This window comes from Scleropages formosus, chromosome 8, assembly GCF_900964775.1.
Source record: "Scleropages formosus chromosome 8, fSclFor1.1, whole genome shotgun sequence".
NCBI lineage: Eukaryota > Metazoa > Chordata > Actinopteri > Osteoglossiformes > Osteoglossidae > Scleropages > Scleropages formosus.
This window is the reverse complement of record NC_041813.1, coordinates 24,053,300-24,076,733: the sequence shown is the minus strand read 5'-3', so window position 1 is coordinate 24,076,733 and position 23,434 is coordinate 24,053,300. Positions and strand designations below refer to the sequence as shown.

At 40.8% G+C, this 23,434-nt stretch overlaps 4 protein-coding genes and 1 non-coding gene across 5 annotated transcripts; 2 read left to right on the top strand and 3 right to left on the bottom strand.

Moving 5' to 3' along the window:
* The first annotated feature begins 1,624 nt into the window (after positions 1–1,624).
* On the top strand, positions 1,625–6,763 carry rfc4 (replication factor C (activator 1) 4). The gene is made up of 11 exons (XM_018757354.2): positions 1,625–1,737; positions 2,023–2,171; positions 3,039–3,117; positions 3,994–4,073; positions 4,313–4,432; positions 4,604–4,747; positions 4,835–4,955; positions 5,211–5,336; positions 5,455–5,535; positions 5,873–5,986; positions 6,307–6,763. Exons 2-11 carry the CDS (start codon positions 2,041–2,043, stop codon positions 6,406–6,408), a joined length of 1,098 nt encoding a protein of 365 aa, XP_018612870.2. The 5' UTR covers positions 1,625–1,737; positions 2,023–2,040; the 3' UTR covers positions 6,409–6,763.
* A 139-nt stretch (positions 6,764–6,902) lies between these two features.
* LOC108937414 (eukaryotic initiation factor 4A-II-like) lies at positions 6,903–12,858 on the bottom strand. The gene is made up of 11 exons (XM_018757353.2): positions 12,765–12,858; positions 10,975–11,032; positions 10,765–10,897; positions 10,077–10,216; positions 9,633–9,801; positions 9,339–9,448; positions 8,894–9,037; positions 8,505–8,642; positions 8,290–8,379; positions 7,709–7,788; positions 6,903–7,616 (listed from the first exon to the last, which is right to left on the bottom strand). Exons 1-11 carry the CDS (start codon positions 12,791–12,793, stop codon positions 7,472–7,474), a joined length of 1,236 nt encoding a protein of 411 aa, XP_018612869.1. The 5' UTR covers positions 12,794–12,858; the 3' UTR covers positions 6,903–7,471.
* On the bottom strand, positions 9,519–9,589 carry LOC114911117 (small nucleolar RNA SNORD2). Its single transcript, XR_003797896.1, has one exon. It is a non-coding gene; the product is annotated as a small nucleolar RNA SNORD2 (small nucleolar RNA).
* An 808-nt stretch (positions 12,859–13,666) lies between the features above and the next one.
* On the bottom strand, positions 13,667–16,733 carry kng1 (kininogen 1). Its single transcript, XM_018757115.2, has 7 exons — positions 16,441–16,733; positions 15,794–15,907; positions 15,509–15,590; positions 14,911–15,083; positions 14,469–14,579; positions 14,250–14,342; positions 13,667–14,142 (listed from the first exon to the last, which is right to left on the bottom strand). Exons 1-7 carry the CDS (start codon positions 16,630–16,632, stop codon positions 13,795–13,797), a joined length of 1,113 nt encoding a protein of 370 aa, XP_018612631.2. The 5' UTR covers positions 16,633–16,733; the 3' UTR covers positions 13,667–13,794.
* Positions 16,734–19,322: 2,589 nt separating this feature from the next.
* lamp3 (lysosomal associated membrane protein 3) lies at positions 19,323–22,509 on the top strand. Its single transcript, XM_018757140.1, has 6 exons — positions 19,323–19,420; positions 20,023–20,243; positions 20,628–20,747; positions 21,802–21,874; positions 21,980–22,150; positions 22,363–22,509. The coding sequence occupies exons 1-6, from the start codon at positions 19,354–19,356 to the stop codon at positions 22,500–22,502; spliced, it is 792 nt and encodes a 263-aa protein (XP_018612656.1). The 5' UTR covers positions 19,323–19,353; the 3' UTR covers positions 22,503–22,509.
* The last annotated feature ends 925 nt before the right edge of the window (positions 22,510–23,434 follow it).

Sequence of the window (23,434 nt, the reverse complement as noted above, 5' to 3'; positions counted from 1 at the left end):
GCGAAGAAAAGAGCATGGAGGTGTTCTGTTAGTGAGGATTTACTACAATAACTAGCAGCACGAGGAATGGGACAGGGCACTGCACTTTCCGATTGCGCGGCCCTCCTGCACACCACGGCGCCACTTTGAAGGTTCGAGGGCTCATTTGATTTGGCTGGAAAGCCCTTCCTGAACGTGGAGGGAGTGCTTCGTACCGCGCGATCCAGCCTGCGGTCAGCAGTCATCAGGAAAACGCTGCCTACCCCGGGTGCAAGGAGGCTTGTGTTAGCCTGGACACCTGCCGTAGGCAACACCTCATAGCTGCTTTCCGCTGTCTTCTCTGGGTTACCCTTGTATCCTGAAGCCTTGGCACACTCCGGTGGCCCCCAGAGCTGTCTTTTTTCATCTCCTGCTGCCTTCAAGACTCTGCTAGTAAGACCGCACATTTATAATGGTCCTAGCAAGAAAGGGCAGTATATAAGCCTGGAAAGTTTTCACTCAACCCAAAGAAATTTCCTTTCTCCTGGTACCTACAGCTCTACGTAAACTAGTCGACAGGTGCTTACCTCATTCCGGCCTTTAACAGACCTGCCTACGGTTGCAGAACTATTTGCATTTCCCAGCAGTCTCCTGTTCAGCAAAACTGTTGTAAGTGACCTTGGTGAATAAGATGTGTGGGCTGATAGCACTACATATGTAGAAAAGCATCTGCTAAATGAATGAATGTAAATGTAATGGGAAACAATTTATAGTCTATCCTTGTTCTTCCCCCCAGGGGGTGCCTATCAGTAGAAAAGAGGTAGGAAGCGCTATCAGTGTGGTCACTTATGTCCTTTTAAGGGTGGGATGTGGAAAGACTGAAAGAAACTACCATTACTTATAATGTGCACGTGCAAAGGTGGAAAGTAAAAGACCGTGCACTCCAGCCAAAGAGGATGCTGAGCTTAACATCATGTAAAGCGTGTCAGCTGAAACCCAATTTTGTAGATCTCCTGGGGGAGTAGTAGTGGGATGCCCTGATTTCTAGACTTGGTTTACCTGGGAAATGTACTTAAATGAGTCTAGAAAGCAGAGCATAGCACTACTTCTTTCCCGTGAGATCTACAAGATTTGATAAATTTAAGGTAGATGTTTCTCTCTCAAATTCAATCAACAAGTACGATAAATGAATGAATGAATGAATGAATGAATAAATGAATAAATAAATAAATAAATAAAACTGGGAAATCTGCTTTTTTTAAAAAAAAAACTTGTTGCATCAGTTTAAAGGAGAAACCACTACATTGAACGTATTAACTTAACTGAGACTTAACTCCAAAGTAATTTACCCATTCACACACGGGGGTAAATCTACTAGGAAAATTTAGAGTAAGGACTTTACTCGGGCACAAGCACCAAGGAGGAAATTCGAACCTGCACCCTGGGACCCAAAGGCAACAGCTCTACTCGCTATACTATCAACTAATTCATAGGGCACCATCTACAAATATACTAATTATTTCAATTCCTTAATTATAATCCACCCTTAGCCTCTTGTCCAGTGTGAAGTCTTTTTGGGAGTACTGTACTGTACTATACTGTACTCTGTAGTACCACGCTACTTCCTGTCACCCGGTCCACGTCGGAATCACTCTGACGTCACCGGAAGTAGACGCAGCACGAAGCGCGTCTGGCGGGAATCTGATGTCAGTGCTCTTGAACAAAACAACTGCTTTTCCTCGGTTGTAGCACAAAGTTTCGCTTCGACCAAAAGCTGGGGTAAGTGCAGTGCAATTCCGAACATGCGTGCGAGACGAGAACTAGAAATCCCTGGGAAAAGAAAGGTGATTTACTCTCCAGGTAGCTCCTTAGCTAACAGGAGGAGCTGGTGGCGGTGACGAGGACGGAGGCTGCGCGAGACCGCACTTGTGTACTTGTTCGTGTTCCCGCTGTGTTGTTATTTTTGATAATAAATAATATCTGCATTATCTGCGAGGTACCCGGCACCATGTCCGCGTGTGATGGATGTGTGGCGTTTTTTTTTTTTTTTGGTCTTTTGTGCAGGCAGCGCCACACACTACTATGCAGGCCTTTCTGAAAGGGGCCCAGAGCTCCAGAGCCCAGCAGAAGCAGGAGAGGATCGGATCGGCCGGACCCGCCGGTCACCCCAGTGCGGACAAGAAGCACAAAGCACTGCCTTGGGTGGAGAAATAGTAAGTTCGCTCACACTTCACCATGGTAAAAAGGGCTGTCTCGTCTGATCTGGGCGCTCTCGTAGACTCGTATCCTCCCAACCCCAGTGTCAGTGTGTGAACCAGAAGGATATCAACAGCTAACATGCTTAAATTTATATAATAAAATTCCTATTTTTTTAAACTGGTGTCGCATATTATTCATGTTATTAATATAAGCATTATAAAAGTACAGTATATTTTCATGCTGCACTAATTTCACATTTCTGTTCTAATCCTTTTGACAAAAGTTTTTTGTTTCCTTCAATTTTTCTTTCATTTTTTTTTTTCCTCCAGACAATTCCATGTTTCTACTTCTAGCCTCTGAATCTGTAGCATCTCACCGGGTGCTGTTACCCGTTGCAGTCGGTTCACCTGTAATTTCTCCGCTGCCACCTTTTATATAGCTTCCGCTCTGCTTATCTGCCATGAAACGGAAAAGTAAAATGACTTCAAATCACTTCAAATTCCACTTTATTTTCTGCCCATTTCAGTTGCACAGCATTTGCTCAGTAAACACATTTTTACACCGATGGGCTATTTATAGATTGTATTATTATTATTCAGTTCTGTTCAGTTTTCAGCTGTCCAACATAGACAGACGGATACTTTACCGAAGAGACTTTCTAATGTTGCGGTAGCCATTTGTGTAAAACACATAAATGTAGTGACACAGCATACAATGGCACCAGAATGAATGAATCGAATTATCCAGCAAGAAAAGCTGGATAGATGAAGTTTACAGCAGTTTACCTACTTGCAGAGCAGGGTCGTTTCTAGTCGTTGGGCGGACAGCGCTTCTTTCAGGCGGACGCTGACGTGCTGTTGGCTGAACCTTGTGTTCCCCAGTAGGCCCAAATGCGTCGATGAAGTTGCCTTTCAAGAGGAGGTGGTTGCAGTGCTGAAGAAGTCTCTGGAGGGCGCCGATGTGAGTTCCCTCCTCCGGCCTGTGGACCTTTGAGCCACATCTGAACCCTAGTTTTTTCACGTCGATATACATCCGAATGTGTCCTTTTGTTTTTATTTACATTGGTTAGCAAATGTTTAATATTGACTTTCTTGACAATGAAAGCAGGGGAATAAGATCTGTCCCATGTGCAGAGATGTTGTCAGTATATGTTTTCTGAACTTTGTTTTGAAGTTAAACATAAAATTACCTTTGGGAGGCAGCAGCAAATGTATTTTGGTGTTTCTCCGCAATGCTGTCTCTAAATGACCAAGTTGGTATTTGAGTACAAAAGTTTTGATGGAAAAAAGTACATTTCAATGATTATTGCAGGCAAATTTGGAGACGGTAGTAATGAAAAAAACCTCAAAAATAACTAAATAAAAAGATGTTGGGGGCAGGGTGACTGCATACTGTCACTTTGTGCTGAATGTGTAGATACTGGAGTGCAGCCCCTTAGTATCCTCATTAAGTGTCTATTGCACTATTAATAGGCAGGGACCTGGTGCCTAGTCTTTCATCTGAGCTGTGCTTTGTGGGACACGGGTGTAATTCTACCTCCTGTGGCAACACAAGTCTGACTTTACATTGCATTTGCAAATGCTGCCCCATCGCCGGGGTTTTCTTCAGGCGAAGAAAATCTAGATGGCAAACTAGATATTCATTACCAAAGGATATATGTTCATCTTTCGGCTTTAAACAAGTTTTAAGGAAGTATTAGTGCTCAGTAGGATATTATATCTTATGTTCTACATGTAAAAATATACAATATCTGTAAGTAAATGAAGTTGTTATGCAGTTGTGATGAAGAACATTTTTTTGTATTTATTTTCTAATTAGTGTTGCATGTATTTGTAGCTTCCCAACTTATTGTTCTATGGCCCACCTGGCACTGGAAAAACGTCCACCATACTGGCAGCTGCGAGGGAGCTGTATGGGTAAGGGCCAGTTGCTCTCAGGGAACTGCAAAATCTTTGTAGTTAAGGCAGCAGGTTTACCATTGGGGAGGTGCATTCAGAAACTGTCGCATGTACTAGTAGTACGACAATTTTGGTGTCACTCCCGGACTGTTTCTTCTCTTTGGACCAGTACACCTTCGTGCCAGAAGCGTTAAAATTAAAGACTTGAAAAAGAGCATTCAGGAAAACCCAAGTAAATGTGCCCTTAACCACTGTAGACCTGAGCTGTATCGGCAGAGAGTTCTGGAGCTGAACGCGTCTGATGAACGAGGCATCCAGGTTATCCGGGAGAAGGTGAAGAACTTTGCCCAGCTGACTGCAGCGGGAACACGGACAGAGTGAGTGCTGGATGTTGCTACTCAGCAGATTCCGTTCTCAGTGTCACCGCTTCCTCTGATCCTGCTCAGGATATGCTTTGCTGGGGCTTGTTTACGACCTCCGGGATCAAAAAAACTATCTATCCATCAATGTGTTGTTTTCTCTCTTGAGTGACACTTTGTTTGCCACAGTGGGAAACCCTGCCCCCCCTTTAAAATCATTATCCTGGATGAGGCGGACTCCATGACAAACGCCGCACAGGCAGCCCTCAGACGCACAATGGAGAAGGAGTCCAGAACCACACGCTTCTGTCTCATCTGTAACTATGTCAGCCGGTTAGTTGGCTTAAAAACACTCAACAAAACACAAAGGTCTGATGTCTATAAGAAAGGGATCCAAAGATACTCTTATTTATTTCTCAGGATAATCGAGCCCCTGACATCTCGATGTTCTAAATTCCGCTTCAAGCCTCTTGGAGACCAGGTCCAGGAAGAGCGACTGTTAGAAATATGTGAAAAGGAGAATCTGAAGTACACTAAAGAGGTATAGGATTGTTTTGTTGGCATATCAAAGTCTTGGCTGTAGCTTTGCCAATATATTTTATTTGTTCTACATTCCTGCATCGACATTGTCTCCTTTGACTTTTCATCGCAACTCATTATTATAAAGAGTCATAACTCTTTTTTTTTTTTATTTCTATCATATATCGGAATATTTTAAAGGTCACTAGTAAGAGTTATTTCGAACATTCAGTGGTTATTTTCAAACTGGATGGACAAATCGTTGCACTTTGTTCAGGGAATTGGCGCTTTGGTGAGGGTGTCAGAGGGGGACCTCCGAAAAGCTATAACCTTCCTGCAGAGTGCTGCGCGGCTGAACGGCGACAAAGAAATCACCGAGTCAGACGTCACAGAGATCGCTGGGGTAAGTGCTGTACCCACACTGTACCCCACAATGCAGCTTTTAAAGCATCTATTCCCCCATAAAGCTGTTTATATCAATGTTACAAAAGATTTTAATATTGGAATATATTGATTTCCAGGTTGTCCCTTCAAAGATGATACAAAATCTGCTAAGTATTTGTTACAAGAGCACCTTCGATAAGCTTGAAATTGCCATTAAGGTATGTACATGTATTTTAACATTATGAACCAAATTTTAGTTTTATGTAAGTTTCAACTTACTGCATGGCTTTTTATTAACCTGTTTATCACAAAAATTACAATTCCTTATGAAACTGAATTTTGTATGATTTTATTTTTAATTCATCATGAGTAAGTCAGTAAATAGAATTTTTGACACGTCATGGAGTGAAGAGTAGAAATGAGTGATGGGAGAAAATTATCTTAAGACATTTGGGATTGTAGCCTTGAGTGGAGCATTTAGCTATTCCAGTCAGCGATAGGCAAGAATTGATGTTGCTAAAAACAAAATGACTAATTGGGCTGCTTCGTCTACAGAACATAATAGATGAGGGCTATGCAGCCATGCAGATAATCCATCAGCTTCATGACACCATCATAGATGAGAGTCTAAACGATCAACAGAAGTCAGTAATTACAGAAAAAATGGCGGTGAGTATCCGACTTCTGAACAGCTATCACAGTTGCCGTCGGTATATTTTCCAGTTTTGTTTTCATTCAGTTCGTTCTAGTTAGGTTGGCTATCACAGCTAATAGATTCTAGTGCTGGAATGTTTACAAACTAGGCGATGTCTTTCACAACAGTATTGCAGCCCTGTGATCGGCGCGTGATCATATAGCTCTCGTACCGCTTAGTCCTACTTGTCCTCTTCAACGATGTCATGGTTTTGTAGTTACACATACACTATTCAGCTTCTGGCTCTTGTTCATTTTGCTGAGCTAACTATCCAGTAATGCATCTTCTTCGACAGGAAGTGGACAAGTGTCTGACGGATGGAGCAGAGGAGTACCTACAGCTGTTGAGCCTGTGTTCAGTGATCATGCAGCAAGCACAAACATCCCAGAGCAACTAAGCAGCTGTAGCTTTTCAAACCCCTTTTGTCTTCCCCATTTTCTTGTTTTGCTTTTGGACAGACTTTTGTACCTTATTAAAAGATTGCTTAACGCTGGTGCAACCTGTTTTTTTTGGTGGGCTACCTAAATGTAAACACTAAGTTAGTGCACAAAAGTCAAATCACAAGCAGTCTTATTTTTATCTTAATATCCATCATGTGAGCTTTGGGGCCTCCGGCTGCTCGCACCAAATTTGATCATTTCAAAATTGTTCCACGGGAGTAGATGCCACTGCCATTAAGGTTTGCACCCAGAGGTACAGTCATCTTACAAAAGAAACAGACACCATGTTTATTTTTGCGCCATTGATTTATTTAGATACAACATACTAAGAGACCTGTACAGCAGATTAGTGCAGATCTTAATGGAAGTGGCACAGACTTCAACAAGATACAAGCAATGCAGCTGGTTAAAGTTGGCCAAATGGAACAAAAGGCATGTCAACGGTACCAAGTCAATGCACAAAAGCAACCACATCCCTCTTTATTCTGTAATGTGGGTCAAGTGGAACAAATGACTTAAGGGTCTCGTAAATGACTGGCTTATCTAAAAATGCAAACAATTAAAAATAAAGCACGACAAATACCGTAGCTTACACACTTCACAACTCGAACTAGGAAATCTGGAAAGCAGCTAATTTGACCCAAAATTTACTGTAACTAGTTAGCTTAACATAATTGGCAGATTTAATACAGCACTTGTATCTCTTTGTCCACAAGTAAATAATTAAATGATATAGAACATCTAATACACACAGCTTATTTGAACTAAGACAAAAATATCCAAATATATTTAAAGACCCCATGTTTTCGTATCCCCACCCCAGCAGTCTACCTGTTAGGAGGATCGAGCCTACGGCCGTCCTCACGAGAGCTCACGAGCCAAGTCGCTTCACTTAGCAAATATCCAAATTTCTGATCTGCATTCAGCATTGAGACAAGATTCAATATTTTTCCAATAAAATAAGCACAATGCCCTTTTATTCAACAACGGCGAGCACTGCATAAAATCTCATCCCAGGCTTTAAATCAGATCAGCCACATTCATAGGCATCTCCTCGACAGTAGTATTGTAAAACGTCTCGATATCCCGAAGAATCCTCTTGTCTTCTTCAGTAACAAAATTAATAGCAACTCCTTTTCTGCCAAAACGACCACCACGCCCAATTCTGTTTTGTGAAAAAGGGGGGAAAAGCAGCTTCATGACATTATCCCGCAGTAGAGTGCAAAGGAAAAAGATTTTTTGCCGACAAAATGTTACCTGTGAATGTAGTTCTCTCGGTTGGTGGGCAAGTCGTAGTTAATGACTAGAGACACTTGCTGCACATCAATACCTCGAGCCTGGCGGGGCAGGTAAATATTCAATATTCCCCTCGATGTATCTGAATTTATTTAACCTGCTAGTGTTTTAAGTGACAATCAGACAGCTCTTTATCAAAGCGTTTGTTAGCAGTGCAACGCTGATGTAATACTTTGGTTTTCTTGAATCTGGCAGTCATTTCCTTGACCAGAATTTGTGTGTGTGTGTGGGGGGGGGGGGACTTTTCTGACCCCAGCCTGTGTTTTTTCATGTTTCGCCATGCTCAATATTATATTAAACAATGTCTTCTCAATGGCCTGAAACAGAAAACACCTTGAAAAACTGTGTGTTGACTTACTTCTCCAAGCTGAATATACACAAAACACATGGGGTCTTAAGACCCCAGATATGTAATTAAGGGGTCCCCCACAAATGTATTGCAGAGAGAATCTCATCATGAATACTTCTGGGGTCACAGTATTCATCTAAAATTACACTGCTTCAGGTTCTTTGCAATACAGAAACTAACCGGCTATCCTTACCAGCAAATCTGTAGTGATCAACACTCTGCTAGATCCTGATCTGAACTCCCGCATGATCACATCTCTTTCCTTCTGGTCCATGTCCCCATGCTGCAAAGCAGTTTCACACAAAAGTTTTAGATTTATCAGGCCTCTCCCTGCTTTTGCACAACCACAAAATGATTTCTGAAACAACTTAGATTTGTTTAAAAATGAAATGGTCAAAGAAGGTGTACCAAGGCAGACACAGTGAAGTCCCTTGCATGCATCTTCTCAGTCAACCAGTCAACCTTTCTTCTTGTGTTCAAAAAAATGACAGCTTGAGTGATTGTCAAAGTTTCATACAGATCACAAAGGGTGTCCAGTTTCCACTCCTGTAAAATGGAGGGTGGGGAATAAAAAAGTAAACTCTTCAGCTACCCATCAGGCCATTCACTGACACGCATCTGCAAAACTCTTGCACACCATCAAACAAAAGACACGGGACATTAAGAATGTCATCCACCCCAATTTACATGTAGACATTACAGATATTGTGTCTTGGGTGTACTGGCATTATTACAAGAACCAACGGGAGGATTTTTAAAATAAATGTTGTTCCGAAAAAGATGAAGGGTCTACTCACCTCCCTTTCAACATTAATGTAGAACTGCTTTATACCCTCCAAGGTAAGCTCTTCCTTCTTCACAAGTATACGAACTGGGTCGCGCATGAATTTTTTTGTCACCTCCAAAACATCAGCTGGCATTGTAGCTGATAAAAGCACAACCTGCAAAATTGCAAATTTACCAAAAAGTGCTCAGTACTCAAGTTTCTCATGCAAAAATGTTTGATATTCTAAGCAAACCCCTGGAGCACAACTGCCACACTCCCTACTGACCTGTGTCCATTTACACTGATGGAAAAACTAAAGAGTACAAACATACTGTACTAGCATATTCCAAATTGTTTAAGAATACCCTGATCCTCCCAAACACCAATTTTACCTACTTAATGTGCATGTTTATTGCTGTAGTGCAAATATAATACGACTATATGCAATATATTGAATATGGAACATGAAACTTCACCTGTATGTTTGTGCTCAGTTTTTGGAAAATTTCATAGATCTGATCCTTGAATCCCCTGCTCAACATTTCGTCAGCTTCATCCAAGACAAACATCTTGATCCACTTAGGAGCTGCAAATCAAAAAAAAAAAATCTCATGAGATTTTTTAAGTACTTAACTATACTGTTATGTTTGCCAAAGTAGTGATAAGTTCAAGAAATGTATCTACACAACAAGTTAGTCCCGAAAGATGTTTAAACATCACATCACTAAGCGATGTAATACATACTGACAGTCACTGTGTCAGACACTCACACAGGTACCTCCTGTTCAGCATATCAAAGACCCGACCCGGGGTTCCAACCACTATGTGCGGAGCTTCAGCCTGTAGCTTCTGCATCTCATTTCGAACATTGGTGCCACCAATGCAGGCATGGCAGGTGGCACCCATGTAATCACCCAAAGCCAGAATTACTTTTTGAATCTGTGGGTAGCATAAATTAAAATATTTAGCAAAGCTCCACCTGTTGCCTTAAGTAGTAAGACAAAGCCAGGATGCAAGACAAACCAAAGCAGTTAAGGCTGTACAAAATCATTATATATTTGCTGTCTAAATTCCAAAATGCTGAAAATACATGTCACACTTTCAATTTGGATAAAGTACACAAAAAAGTATACCTTTTTCAGAACACCATCCAAATATGCTGCCTTGGTCTGAAAATTTTTTTGGTGTGTGTTATGACCTCAGGTGCAGCATACCTGTTGGGCCAGCTCTCTGGTTGGAGCCAGAACCAGAGCCTGGGTCTCCTTCTGATCTATTTCCAGCTGCTGCAGGATAGAAATGGCAAAAGTGGCCGTCTTGCCAGTTCCTGACTGGGCCTGAGCAATGACATCATAGCCTAAAAAAAGGACAGACATGCAAGCCAAAATTTTCTTTTCACTTGTGTGCGTGCTCATTCGACATATTATGGATTTTGGGGTGTCAAAAGCACGGAGCAGTGTAATGTTTAAAAAAAAAAAAAAAAAAAAAAAAAAAAAAAAAAATCCTAAAAGAAAAAGAAAATAAAATTACCCATATTGCATTATCTTAACTCCAACACCACAGAAGTTTTACAACTAGAATATTACTAAAGGCAACCATCTGGAACTAATTTTAATGCTTACATTTATTCATTTAGCTGATGATTTTCTCCAAAGCAACTTGCAATGTTAAGGTTACAAATATTTCAGTTACAAACTTGTAATTATTTACCCATTCATACAGCATGGTAATTTTCACCATGCTCAAGGGTACAACAGGAGGTGGGGATTGAACCTGCAACCCATGGATTCAAAGGCAGAAGCTCTAACCACTACACTAGCAGCTGCAAGACTCAACTCAACATTTCAAGTATATTTTTTTAAAACATCAAGATGTTTTACATTTTTCATAAACAAGCATATTTACCTTTAATACATGGGATAATAGCTCGCTGTTGAATGGCTGACGGCTTCTCAAAACCATACGCATAGATTCCACGCAGAAGGGTCTCCTTGAGGTTCATATCATCAAAATTGTCTGTAATCTCATTCCAGTTGCTCTGTATGGACACAAGGAGAGTAAGATACCTGGCTAACTGTAGTAACATGAAAACGTGTACCTCACCATAAAGCTCACCTCGATGATACCATCAGGCTCCATTCCATCGGGGCCCCCATGGTCTTGGTCTCTGGAGCTGTTGGCCATCACACACAAGAGCCAGAAGGTGAAATATAAGTAAGCAGCAGCACATTTTGCCAAGTTCTCATTTCAAAAAAAAACCTAGAAACAATTACTAATTTGGCTGCTGTTTACAATACTTTATCCATTGGTACAGTTCAATATTCTTACAGTATCAATTAATGGTAAGCACTGGGATCAAGAGTACTGCAGCAGAAGCAAGATTTGAACCAGGAACCATTGGCAATGATGGTCTTAACTATCCACAGTGCCTCCAGATGACAAGGTACTGTTGACAGGCATTTTGAGCAATAGCTTAATATATTTGTCGCTCAGCAGCTGCCTCGCAGATATGGTCATACTTTGAGTCGCACAGCTGGAGTACCTTAATCTCACCTGGATCAAGGTACTCCAAACAACAACACACTAACAACATTGCTTTACAAACAAATTAATCTCTAATACTAACGCTCAAAGTCCTTCTGGACAACTGGGTCAGACACAGAACACTGCATATTCCATTTATTCATTCAGCAGACGCTTTCCCTCCAAAGCGACTCCCAATGAGCTCTATGTAGTGTTACCAGCCCACACTGCTGTAACCACTACTTACAATGAGTCGCTCATCCATACAGCGGAACAACTCTCATTCACACGCCATGGGTGAATCTTAACAGCATGTTTTTGGACTGTGGGAGGAAGCCCACGCAGGTGCAGTGAGGCAGCAGCGCTACTCCCTGTGGCGCCTATATTGTTTAAATGGGATAATCTTGCAGGTTCACAATTGCACGTATGGTCTCTTCTCACAATAATTAACTCTTAGCTACTTATATCCACTCGAAACGGACTGTCACTGTAACAGACGCACGTGACGCGTTCAACATTTAACAACACTGGTCTGATATGGAGACTGACAAACAGACTAACCGACCGACCACTCCCACTAGAATGATCTGCGCAATGTTGATGGCAGCAAATGTAAACAAGAGGAAAGAACAAGGCGCTGTCGCGGTTACCCGTGTGTTACTAGGCGGAAAAGAGGAAACGCGCCATCAATCGCTCCATAAAACACGAGTTAGTCGCTTAACCGGCTCGTACAGACTGAGACACGCGTTCGGATCCGAGCGACGACGAGCCGCTCGTCCAGAGACACAACATCGAACATCACCAAAACAAAATAAAGCGTCAACTGACCGCGCTGGCATTCACTGAATCATTGTTAAATTTCCCAGATCCTAACCTGTCCGTCGTTTTTAGCACGACGATGCACAAGATTAAGTTCAATTCAGTGTGTGAGAACGCAGAGGAATCACTCATATGATGGGACTCGGGCCCGGCTAGCTCTGCTAGGCTAGGCTAGGCTAGCTTAGTAGCTAACACACATAACGGTGTCTTCGTGACACCGGGCTGCTTGATATGATACAATAATTCATATGTAACTATTTTATTTTCGGCATGGGGTGCCCGGCCACAAACACGCAGGACGTGGGGGAAAACCCAAATAACCCTCTGAGCACGCAAAAACAAAAAAAAAATATCACACGTTCGTTCCTAGCTGCTAGCTGTTATCTTCAAGCTTGGCAGTAGGCCGACATCGCGCTGACGTCCACGGACCTCCCAGCACATTAAAACAAGCGCTATCCTGCCCCTCTTTTGAGATTCTGTCTACATTAATTTAATGAAGGACAGCACTTCTGTCACTCGTCTAAGATTTGAGGACAGTCCTCTTTTATTATTTTTAATAATACCTGCTATAATCCTCAGAACCCCTTGACATGTTCAGTCCGAAGCTTTAGTTCTCAATTGAAGGAGGAGGAATGGGGGCGCAAATCGTTTTATCTTACCGGGACTCGAGCTTCCGGCAATTAAAGCACTTACAAATACGTAGCGACGGCACGGTGCTAAATCATAAACATGTGGATGTGTTTGTTAAATGTCACAGAGACAAAAACACTCTCATATTTAATACAAAACTTTGAGTTTCAATGCACTGGGTGTTGAACTACATGACGAGGCGGAAGGATATTGCAGTAAACGCCAAAGGTGTTCAGATTGCTACGGGGTCTCCGCAGAACCCCTGCACAGGGGGCACCGGAAGCCCCCCAATATGTTTTTAATATTCATCTCAAGTTTGAGGATTTACACATTGAAATGGAGGCCAACAGTGTCACTTTTTCACTCAGAGATTCTTTTAATATTGCTTTGTGGTGAAGTAAGCACATCTGAAGTCAATTTCAAATATAATATTAAACAACAAAACTATGAAGTTAGGTGCAGTATGGGGAATGATGAAATAAGCACAAAATTTGTTGATAAAAGCATTCACAGATTTGTCTCACAAATACATTAAGCAATTTCTTTTCCATCACGAAACAGCAGTATTATTTTGTTATGACATAAACATCTAAAATTGATTTCAAGTATAGCCTTCACTAGCAAAACTATGTTAGGGGCAGTAGGCTATGCATAAATATGAAATAAAGGCAATATTTGTTCATTAAACCATTTATATATTCGTGTGGCAAATGCAAAAGCAGAGTCTCTTTTCCAAAGCAATGCCGTAAAAGAAGAGTTTTTTGGTAAAGAGCCCGAGGATGGAGAGGCAAACTTTAAGTCTGATAAATAAAGGTCTGCAAATACAGCCAGCATAAATGTTTTGTCAATCACGATTTCTTTATTTGAGTTACAGGGCGAAATAGCCTCATATTGTTTGTAAAAACGTCACATGAAGAGAGTTGTACAAGAATTGCACTGTCTACAATACGACAAGAGGCATTCTTACAACAGGTCTAAATCAGAGAAGTCCCCCTCTTCTGGTGCAGGTTTGGAGATTTGCTGTGGAGCAGCGATGGTTTTGGGTGGAGACACCTTCCAGGGTTTCGATGGGCAGTGGAAAGGTTTCTCAGGCTCAGCTATCAACGGCACCAGGGTAGCATGTGGATCTTCAGCCTGGGTCTCAGCCGGAGAGGGTGGTGGGCTGTTTTTCTCTTTGGACTCCTCTGAAGACTCTTCTTTGGCTTCTGGACTTGCCAAGGTTGGCACTGCAGTTTGGGTTGGAGGAATGACAATCGCCTGCATGCTCCTTAGCGGAGACCATCCTGGAGGTCTCCTTCTCACAAAGGATGTCTAGAAAATTAAAGGAGTATCAACAGCAAAGTTTTAGAAGCGGGTCTATAGAGTTGTGCAACACATGGAACTACAGCCATCCAGTTTAAATATGTGGCGTTTCTTACCACAAGACGACCAGGTTTGCAATTAATGTGCGTCTCTGGTTCTTCATGCCTCCAAGGAGCAACAAAAACAGTGGAATTGCAGAAGGCAAACTCCTAAACACCACATAAAATACAATGATCAGGAGACATGACGCTGGAAAGCAAAGACACCATAATCAATTACTGTGGAATGTTAAGGAAGAAATGAAAATGCTTATTATTTAAGTCCAAATAATTGACCTTATTTTCATGAACAGGATGGCACTCATCTGTTAGCTCCTTGAAGTCAGTCTTTGAGCAGTTGCTTTTGACCATTTCAAACTGAAGGTCATACCTTAATCCTGCAACGACCTATGATGCACAAGCAGTTTTTATAATACACAACTTCAGACATTTAATGAAGTTCATAGGGCAGAAAACATTTTAGAGTCAATATGACCAAGCAATGTAAAGCACAGCATTCTATCTATGTGTGTGTGTGTGTGTGTCCGTCTAACGCAAGCAACAATGTGTTGTAATAAGACCAATACACACAGAGCTATTTACCTACACTTTACCCCATCTAACATGAATGACAAACTGACATGTAAACCCAGGCATGAAAACATGCAAACCCCACGAGGTAAAGCAGAGCAGAATAACATGCTAATGAGGATCTAGAAGACGGAGGTTAGCAAGTTACCTGTCTTGTGGCTGAGCCGATCTCATTTACGACAAAGTGAAATTCCGAGTCATCTTCCGCATTAAATTTAACCAGGGAATACATCAGCGGCCCCTTTACGTCCTCGCTGTCTATATCGATGTTTTCAGGGCAACCCAGACATGGTCCACGTTCAGCAACAACCTTGGGTTCAACTGAAGGAACACATTGCTTGTCAAATAACTTCTTTTTTTCTATACATCTAGTTCTCCAACTTTCTTCAGGACACTGGCAACGCATGTGCGACTTAGCATAACACAGCATGAACCAAGATGGTTTTTGAGACAGCTTTTGGGATCGTTTACTCAGTAATTCCGCTGAAGTCCAAAAAAATGTCACGCTTTTAAATTATTAAAATGCTTCTTAATATCCATCTGACAGAACTGCTCTTGGCCATATTAAACTGAATGATATATTTCAAGAGCCCTACAAGAATTTCCCCTCTGTAAAAGGGTTCGCTATCTATTACACATAGGCACCGATAATATATTTAAACAGGTTAAGACCTGAGCTCTTAATAGCGCAGCAAATTGAATCATTTGAGAAGAAATATTCCACAGGCAAAATTAAATCTTACTACCTGCAAGACAGTCAACAAATATGACCTCTTGTTTTCCCTCAAGGTTACTCTTCTGCACTGTTGCGTTGCACTGAAGTGGTTTCTGTGAAAGGGGTAGAGTAGCTTAAAATATATCGTTTCAAAGTGCAGAATCACGCAAAATGTTTGTATATATACATTATGATGCTAGAATATCTGTATTAATAAGCATGTCTGCTGAATATTTTATATATATATTACATATTATATAAAAATATGTCTGCTTTACAGAAATATGTCCAGGATGTCTTTTTCGGAGTCACTCACCTTGTCATTTGGCTGGTACTCACAATCTTTCCACACTTTGTCGACCCCAACTACACAATCAGACTCTTTGGCTTCAAAATTCGTTGTGAACGATGTGCCTGACTCATTGTGAGCCTATGAATAATACATTTCTAGTTAACACTCTAACCACACTTGATGTAGATGGCGCAATATGCACACAGAAAGAAAACTGCGACGTTATGGTTTCTGCCCCATAACTCTTTCTATAAAGGGAACTTGAAATTTTACTGCGTCATTTTCTCTCTAACCAAATATATCCCCCTTTTTACACTGAGCTTTTTGCCTAAGCAGCTTACAACGTTAAATTACTTACAATTATTTACCCATTTATACAACTGGGTAATTTTACTGGATCAATTTAGGGTAAACATGTTGCACAAGGGCACTACAGGCGGAGGTGGCATTTGAACCTGCGACCTTGGGGTCCAAAGGCAGCAGCTCCAACTACTACATTATTAGCTGTCCTGCTGTTTCTCTTCTCATTTCCTGTTTCTATTCCTTTGTAAGCAATTCATTTATTTTGCAGAGAAAAACGGAGCGCGTTGAACGTGAAGTCAAGTCGTTCTCAGATCAAGAGTCTGACAGAGATTTTCAAAAATGCATCATTATATAAAAGTACTACTTACTTTGAAGGCCGACAATATGCGGTAAAGGGCGAACTGATGGCCGTACTGGAGCTTCTTATTAAACGTTACGAGAGCCAAATCCACAGAGTCCTCGACATCTCGGTCATTACAGAAGGCCTGAACTGGACCAGTTTCTTGAGCCCAGAGCCGCAGAGGGGCGACACACAGCACCAGCAGCTGCAGTCGCAGCATTGTGAGGGCATACGGCAGAGGACCTGAGTGGGGACCGGTGATCTATTCCCAAAGCTGGTAGAGGGACCCCTGAGCACCAGCACTGCAACTTCACCAATGATTGACAGCTCTTATATACCACCAGAATGCAGCCCACACCCTCATGCTGACCTGTTCAAATAAGACAGAGCAGCGCAAAGCAAAAACGCGGTTCCAGCACTGAGTGATCACAAGGCACATGTTTGCTGATGGCCTGTCCTTCCAGGCCAGTACGCCCACAGAAATCAATACTGTAGACGGTTATCTCAAGTTTCGGTATTTAACATCACAACTTCACCAGTTTACTGCAAGGAAAACTGGAATAAATGGGAAAGCATTTGTAGAGTTCGTCTCAGAATTATTTAACGTTACATGATTTTGTTCTCCAAATATTACACTGACATAATTATCTCTATTTTGTGGTCTTTCTTCCCACCATATTTTCACCATCCCAGCAGAATATCACTCCCCAAGCCGGTTCTTCAAAAGAATGAGCTTGTAAAAACCTAAAAGTATCTGAAAGTAACCACTTGAAAAACTACATTATTTATCTGCTGGATTTTCTGATTACATTTATACAAATGTAAAGTTTTCAAATCCATGCAAGGATGTAACAATTACAAAACATTTACAAATACAGGTCGGAACTTGGGAATAGCAGTCGAAGTGATTTTTCTCTGAAGATTGTTTGCATTTTTACATATAGCAATTGAAAGGGACAAACATGGCAAAAATGTACGTTACCCAAAGTTATTTCATTGCATTTGGGAATAAAAAAAAAGAAATGGTAACATTTCACACACATTTTCAGAACCGCTTTTCCCAGACGGGATCGCAGGGACCGGAGCCTACCCGGCAATACAGGGTGTAAGGCCAGAGAGGGAGGGGGACACACCCAGGACAGGACGCCAGTCCGCTGCAAGGCACTCCAAGCGGGACTCGAACCCCAGACCCACCGGCGAGGAGGACCTGGTCCAACCCACTGCACCACCGTGCCCCCTAGTAACATTTCACTTCTTGCTAAACTCTGGTATGGAGAAGAACAGGAGGATGGCATGGATACTAACAGGCACCCATGCACTGACCAACCAGCATTTAATGCTTCTTATAATAAAACCTAGAAAATATTCAGTTATGGCCCATTGATCCTCCAAAAACGGCAAAGAGCATTTACAGCACGTCACCGAACACACGTTTCTCACCGACACATCAAATGTGTGACATGTTCCACGATGCGGCAGAGATCAGCTGAAACGTAGAACAAATGTTCACATATAAACATATTGAGACAATTTCTGAAACATCACCTCCACTTTCTATCACACATTGGAGCTTCTGTGATACAGCCCAAAAAGACTCCGATAAGATTGACTTCCAAAAACACTTCAATAACTAGAACAAATACGCACATGCATGTGACTTTGCGGTGTAATTTGTGATGTTTCAAATGGCAACTGTAGTAAAAACATGGGAATGAGCCACATATGATGGACTAGCAATGGTATGGGCTCCACAAATGAAACAGATGGCAGGGCTGAACATCAGCGCAGCTTTTAAGATGTCAGGTAAGCAAACATGCCCTCTCTCCAGATTCTTTTCCAGAACGGCCCGTTGCGTTAAGCACATTTTAAACTACAGTGTCGTTTGCTTTAGCAAACTTTGTTCCTCTACCTTTGACCCCCAGTTTGCCCGAACAGCGTTTAATCTTCCAAACACGGAGCTGTCCCACTTATTCAAAGCGTACGTCTTGTCAGAAAGGGTCTCCATGTGATCACTTTAATGACTATATTTCATTTCAGTGTTAGAGCTTAATTTGACCTGAATAAAAAGTGCATTCAGCAGCAACACTGAAAAACAAACAAACCAAGAAAGTATCAAAACAACAGAATTAAAACAAAGATTGCAAATAAACTGCATACAATTTGTGGTTCGGCGTATTGTGACTTAGGATCATAATATTTTCTGGGTATGAAACTATTTCTTGATGAATTATTTATCCGCATTCTGTAGGGAGATTAAACACCGAAAAACTCCAAATCTCACACTTCGCTGAATTTATCGAGCATTTGTAAAAATGCAAAATCTGCATCTGTTCATCAGATGTAAAACTCACATCTTTACTTCCATCCTTTACTATGTATTACAGTATAACTTGTAATCTTCATTTTTATTTTAAATGATATATTAAGCTTTTAACAAAAAACAAGTTTTAAATTTTTAAGGGCTTGATCAATGTGGCCAGAGACCAAAAACTAACTTTTGTTAAAAAAAAAATTCCCTTGTAATAATACACTCCATAAAGGTCACACTTCACAGAGCAGCCAAAAAGTCCTACTGCAGACGTTTGCATCCTTTCTTAATAATTAGTTGTTCTTTTTAATTTGTTTGTTTTTGTTTTTATTCTTTTTTTCCGGGTTTAACTGCAGTGTGACGGATGCCAGAGAAAATACAATAGAATAGAATAGAAGAAATACATTCTATGGCCCCCATCTATATCTTTCCTTGGCTGTGCTTCACAGCTGTGGTGTTAAACATTTTGGCTGTTTCTCACTTCGCAGCCACAATATCTGACATCAAATACCAGTTATGGCCCCACCTCCTCAAACGAATGTCTCAGTTGCACTTACATTTTCCTCCGACACGAATACCACAGTGCATCAGCGGCACCGCAGGCAGTCGCCAGTGTTGCCTTTAGCACCTGAGATGAATAAAGCTGTTATGAAAGTCAAGCTCCAAGCAGCAGTACTTGTGTGGATCCTGCTTCTGCTGGGTGAGATCTCGGCATTATTTGATCGCACTAAACTGCACATTGAATAGGTTTATTCTTCCCCACTCCAGCAAGAGAGCATCTGCTCTTTTTTCCATTGTACGTTGCTCTGGAGAAAATCATGTGCTCAAAAAGTTAATGTAAATGTTAGAATTGTTATACACGCATTTCATTGCACTGGTTTATTTTCTCTGATAGCAAGTTAAGAGTCTTCAGAAATACTGATTATTAAGAAAACTGATCATATTAATAACATAAGTTATATTTTATAAGACAAGCAGCCAAGCATACAGTTGTGTATGGATACTGTGATGCAGTTATGAATAATATCCTGTAATACATGAATTTCTGCTGAGCTTTAAGTGCTCTTGGCTAATTGAGTGATTCTGATTGTGTTTATGGAATTTTTAAACGTATTTCAGCGGGTCAGATACTGAGCTTGACCTTCAATGAGTTCTATGAATGATCCACAGAAGCTCAGTTTACAGACAGCTTGTTAAAGAGGACCGTGTGGTGCTGTACTTGTCCCCTGAATTCGCATCACTCGAGTCTTTACAAGTAGTGGCTCCAACAGTCCCCGAGGCCTGCTGTCATTCTGGTTCCAGGAAGTGGTCGCGCTGCTCTCACAGCCCTGGCAGAAACCCACAGCGATGCGTCGGCGGCGGCCACGGACGGGGCCTCTAGCAAAGACAGTCCTGTGCGGTATCCGTCTCTGGTCCCCAAAGAATCGGCCCCACAGATGGGCTCCTACAGTCTAGCGGACCCTAAAGGCAACGTGTGCCTCAAGGCATCCATGGCAGTGGAGTTTGTGGTGACCAAGGCCAAGGTCTGCAGTATTGCCCTGCTTTCAGGACATTGCTGTTGTTTTATTTAACAAAAAGGCTTTGTCACATGCCGTCATTAAAAACAGCTAACGAATGATTTTCATATTTTAAATGATGATTCCGTGATATTAAATGCAATTTTCAACAGCAGAACCCTCCCTAAGACATGATCCAGCCGCCTTCTGGTTACAGGCCCACGTCCTTATGAGGCCCATGCTGCCCTTTGCCCTTTATGGAAATACATAACCGTAATACCAAGGAAATATTAGAAGAGGTTTGTTTAAATATTAGAATAACATTGGTATGTATTAGTGAAAGCAAGTGTATGTCAGATGTAATTTAAACAAAGCAGCAAGAGATTTCATAAATTTGTGTTTATTTTACAGAAAACTTTGTATTACAACATTGACCCATTCTCCATAAAACCAATGGGATTCTGTGGAAAGAATACCTCTGATTTGTCGCTGACTTTCAATGGGGGGAATGTTGACTTCACGTTTCTGAAGGTATGTTGGAGTCAGAATTAGTTAAAGACCTTCTCAAAACCCTCATGCTTGACACCACAAGCAGGTACCAACGATTTCAGTTTCATTATTGTTCATTTTAACTCAGCAACATGGAAAAAAAAAAAACCTCATTGTCACAGCAGACCATTATATGGTTTTATGTTGGGTTTAAAATGCACTGTGTGTCATGTTACCTTGGAGATACAGAGCACAGTCAAAAGAAAACTAGATCTTCTTTGTCAAATGAGTACATACTTGCACAAATAAATATGTATACTTTTATATGTATTAAACACAAATAAATACAGTGTTGAAATAACTAGAGACTTTTTTTTGTTATGACTGAAAAAAGGACACAGCATATGGGCTTTGATAGCATAATGAGAGTAATGCTCTAAAGATGGATTCTCACAAAACGAACAACATGAATAATTTGTAATGGAAAAAATAATGCGTTCCTGAGCCACAAGAAGTTTGCTCTTTTTTTCACCAAACATAAAAAATTCCTACCTTCTCTTTTAAACGCAGAGAAAATCTCAATGAAAGCCAAGTTGAGAATATAAGACCTTCTCTGAACACCTTTAAATCCAGGCTTCAGACCAACATATTCAGTTGCTAATATATAATACATTTGTGCGCTCTGTACGTTCAGTTGTCTTTCCCTCTCATCATCTATTTTACTCTTACTTTCTCCATTTATTCTATTGATATATTCTCTTGTTTTGATGGGTATGATGGTGCACTGGGTGCCTCATAGCACCTGCGTACACAAGTTTTCTCCAGATGCTCTGATCTCCCTCCTTAGTCTAAAGATGTGTTTCAGGTGAGCTGATTACTTAAAGTGTGCGAGTGCCATGCGTTCAGCTCTACCCACTGCATCACAAAGTCCCCAAACTGGACAGTGAAAAAGCAACTATTAATGGCAAATGGATTTTGTTACCTTTTTTTCGTTCTATTTTCCCTACCATTATAAACAACTGTTTGAGATGAATGTGAAGCTTAAATGTGTAATACATTTTGACTAATATGCATGTTGTTACTGTTCACTCCGCAGGAAGGAAATGTGTCATATGCCAGTAAAATAGAAGTCACTTTGCAAGCAACTGCTGACTGCAAAGGTTGTCAGAGTGAGTATTCGGGCCAGGTGGCTATAGTAAATGCCACTTTATTTGATCATCTCTTTTTTTATTGATACAAAAGTCCCTTCATGAAAAATATCGTACTACACCTAGGTGAGCAGTTCACAGGTGTACTCAGCAACAGCAAACTATTCAGAGCTGAAGATGGACTCAGCTACAAGTGCAATTCCAAGAAGACACTACAAATGGCTGAGAACCTAAAAATAAAGATCACGAAGCTTAGGATCCAAGCCTTTAATATCATTAACGGACAATTTGGAAATGGTATGTTGGTTTTGTATTTAAGTGACTCTACAAGTTATGCTTCATGTGCAACACAATTCTGGAAAAGCCTTTGGAAAAGAAAACCATCACCTACCGAAATATGGCAGACTATCTGCACAGTAATAGTAAATGGTATAATGTGAAATGTGCGATGTATATATGCTATAGAATTACAGTACTGACCTTTTATGTCTACAATCATTTGATTTCAGAGGTGGAGTGCTGGCCAGATTGCATCAAAAGACTTGTGCCCCTCATTCTTGGGAGTGTTGCTGTGGGTATTTGCCTGCTTGCTATCGTTGCGTACTTAATGGTCCGAGAACATCGAACCCAGGGCTACGAAAGAATATAAAGCAGGCAACAAGTCAAACTATAACCTTATACCTTCTTAACTTTATATGGACATTTAGTCTATTTTATATTCTAGGTATGGTTATTAGTTCAAATATGTATTTAGGGTCTAGTTTTTGTAACAGAAGTTAAATGAAACATTTTGGAATTGTCAATGAGTTACATACAAACTGTATATATATATATATATATATATTCATATATAGCCCATTTGTGTGATAATTTTTGTGAAAGATTTCTTATTGTTTGTACTATGCACTGGAAAAGAATCTGACAATTGCTGCATATAATTAGATGCGTTTTGTATCTGCATACTTGAATATTCATCGGTGTGCAGTGACATGAACTCAGCTGGCTTTTTAATCCTTGTGATCAAAAACATTTGCAGTGAGCAAGCAGCGTTATTAAAAAGAAATAAATAAAAGAAAAAACTCTTCGAAGGATTTATTGACAGAATTTATCAGTAAAGGCCTAAGTCCAAGCTGCGAACCACTCTGCTCATTGACTGTGACCGACAGTGCATGAGGCATCCGGTAGCAAGTAACCGTTGCCTTTAGGGTCCGCAAGACTGTAGGAGCCTGGTAACCGAAAGGTTTCTTGTGCAAGCCTGTATCCCTTTGACCACTATAACTGCAGTGTAATGGAAATGTAATGTAATTGTACAGCAATTTATACTTATATTGTAATGTATCAGTTCAGACTAAGTGCCATAATCATGAGAACTAGTGAATTCAAATAAACTGAACACATTAAATCCCTTCTTAATCATAACAAATTCAAATCTCAAACCCCACTTTGATGAATTTCAAATGTGATTTTCCAGTTAAAGTATATAATGTTACCATTTATTCATTGGACACTGTTGTCTGAAGCAACAGGTAATTAAGATAAGTACACTGATTTACCCATTCACACAGAAGCACATTCTTACCG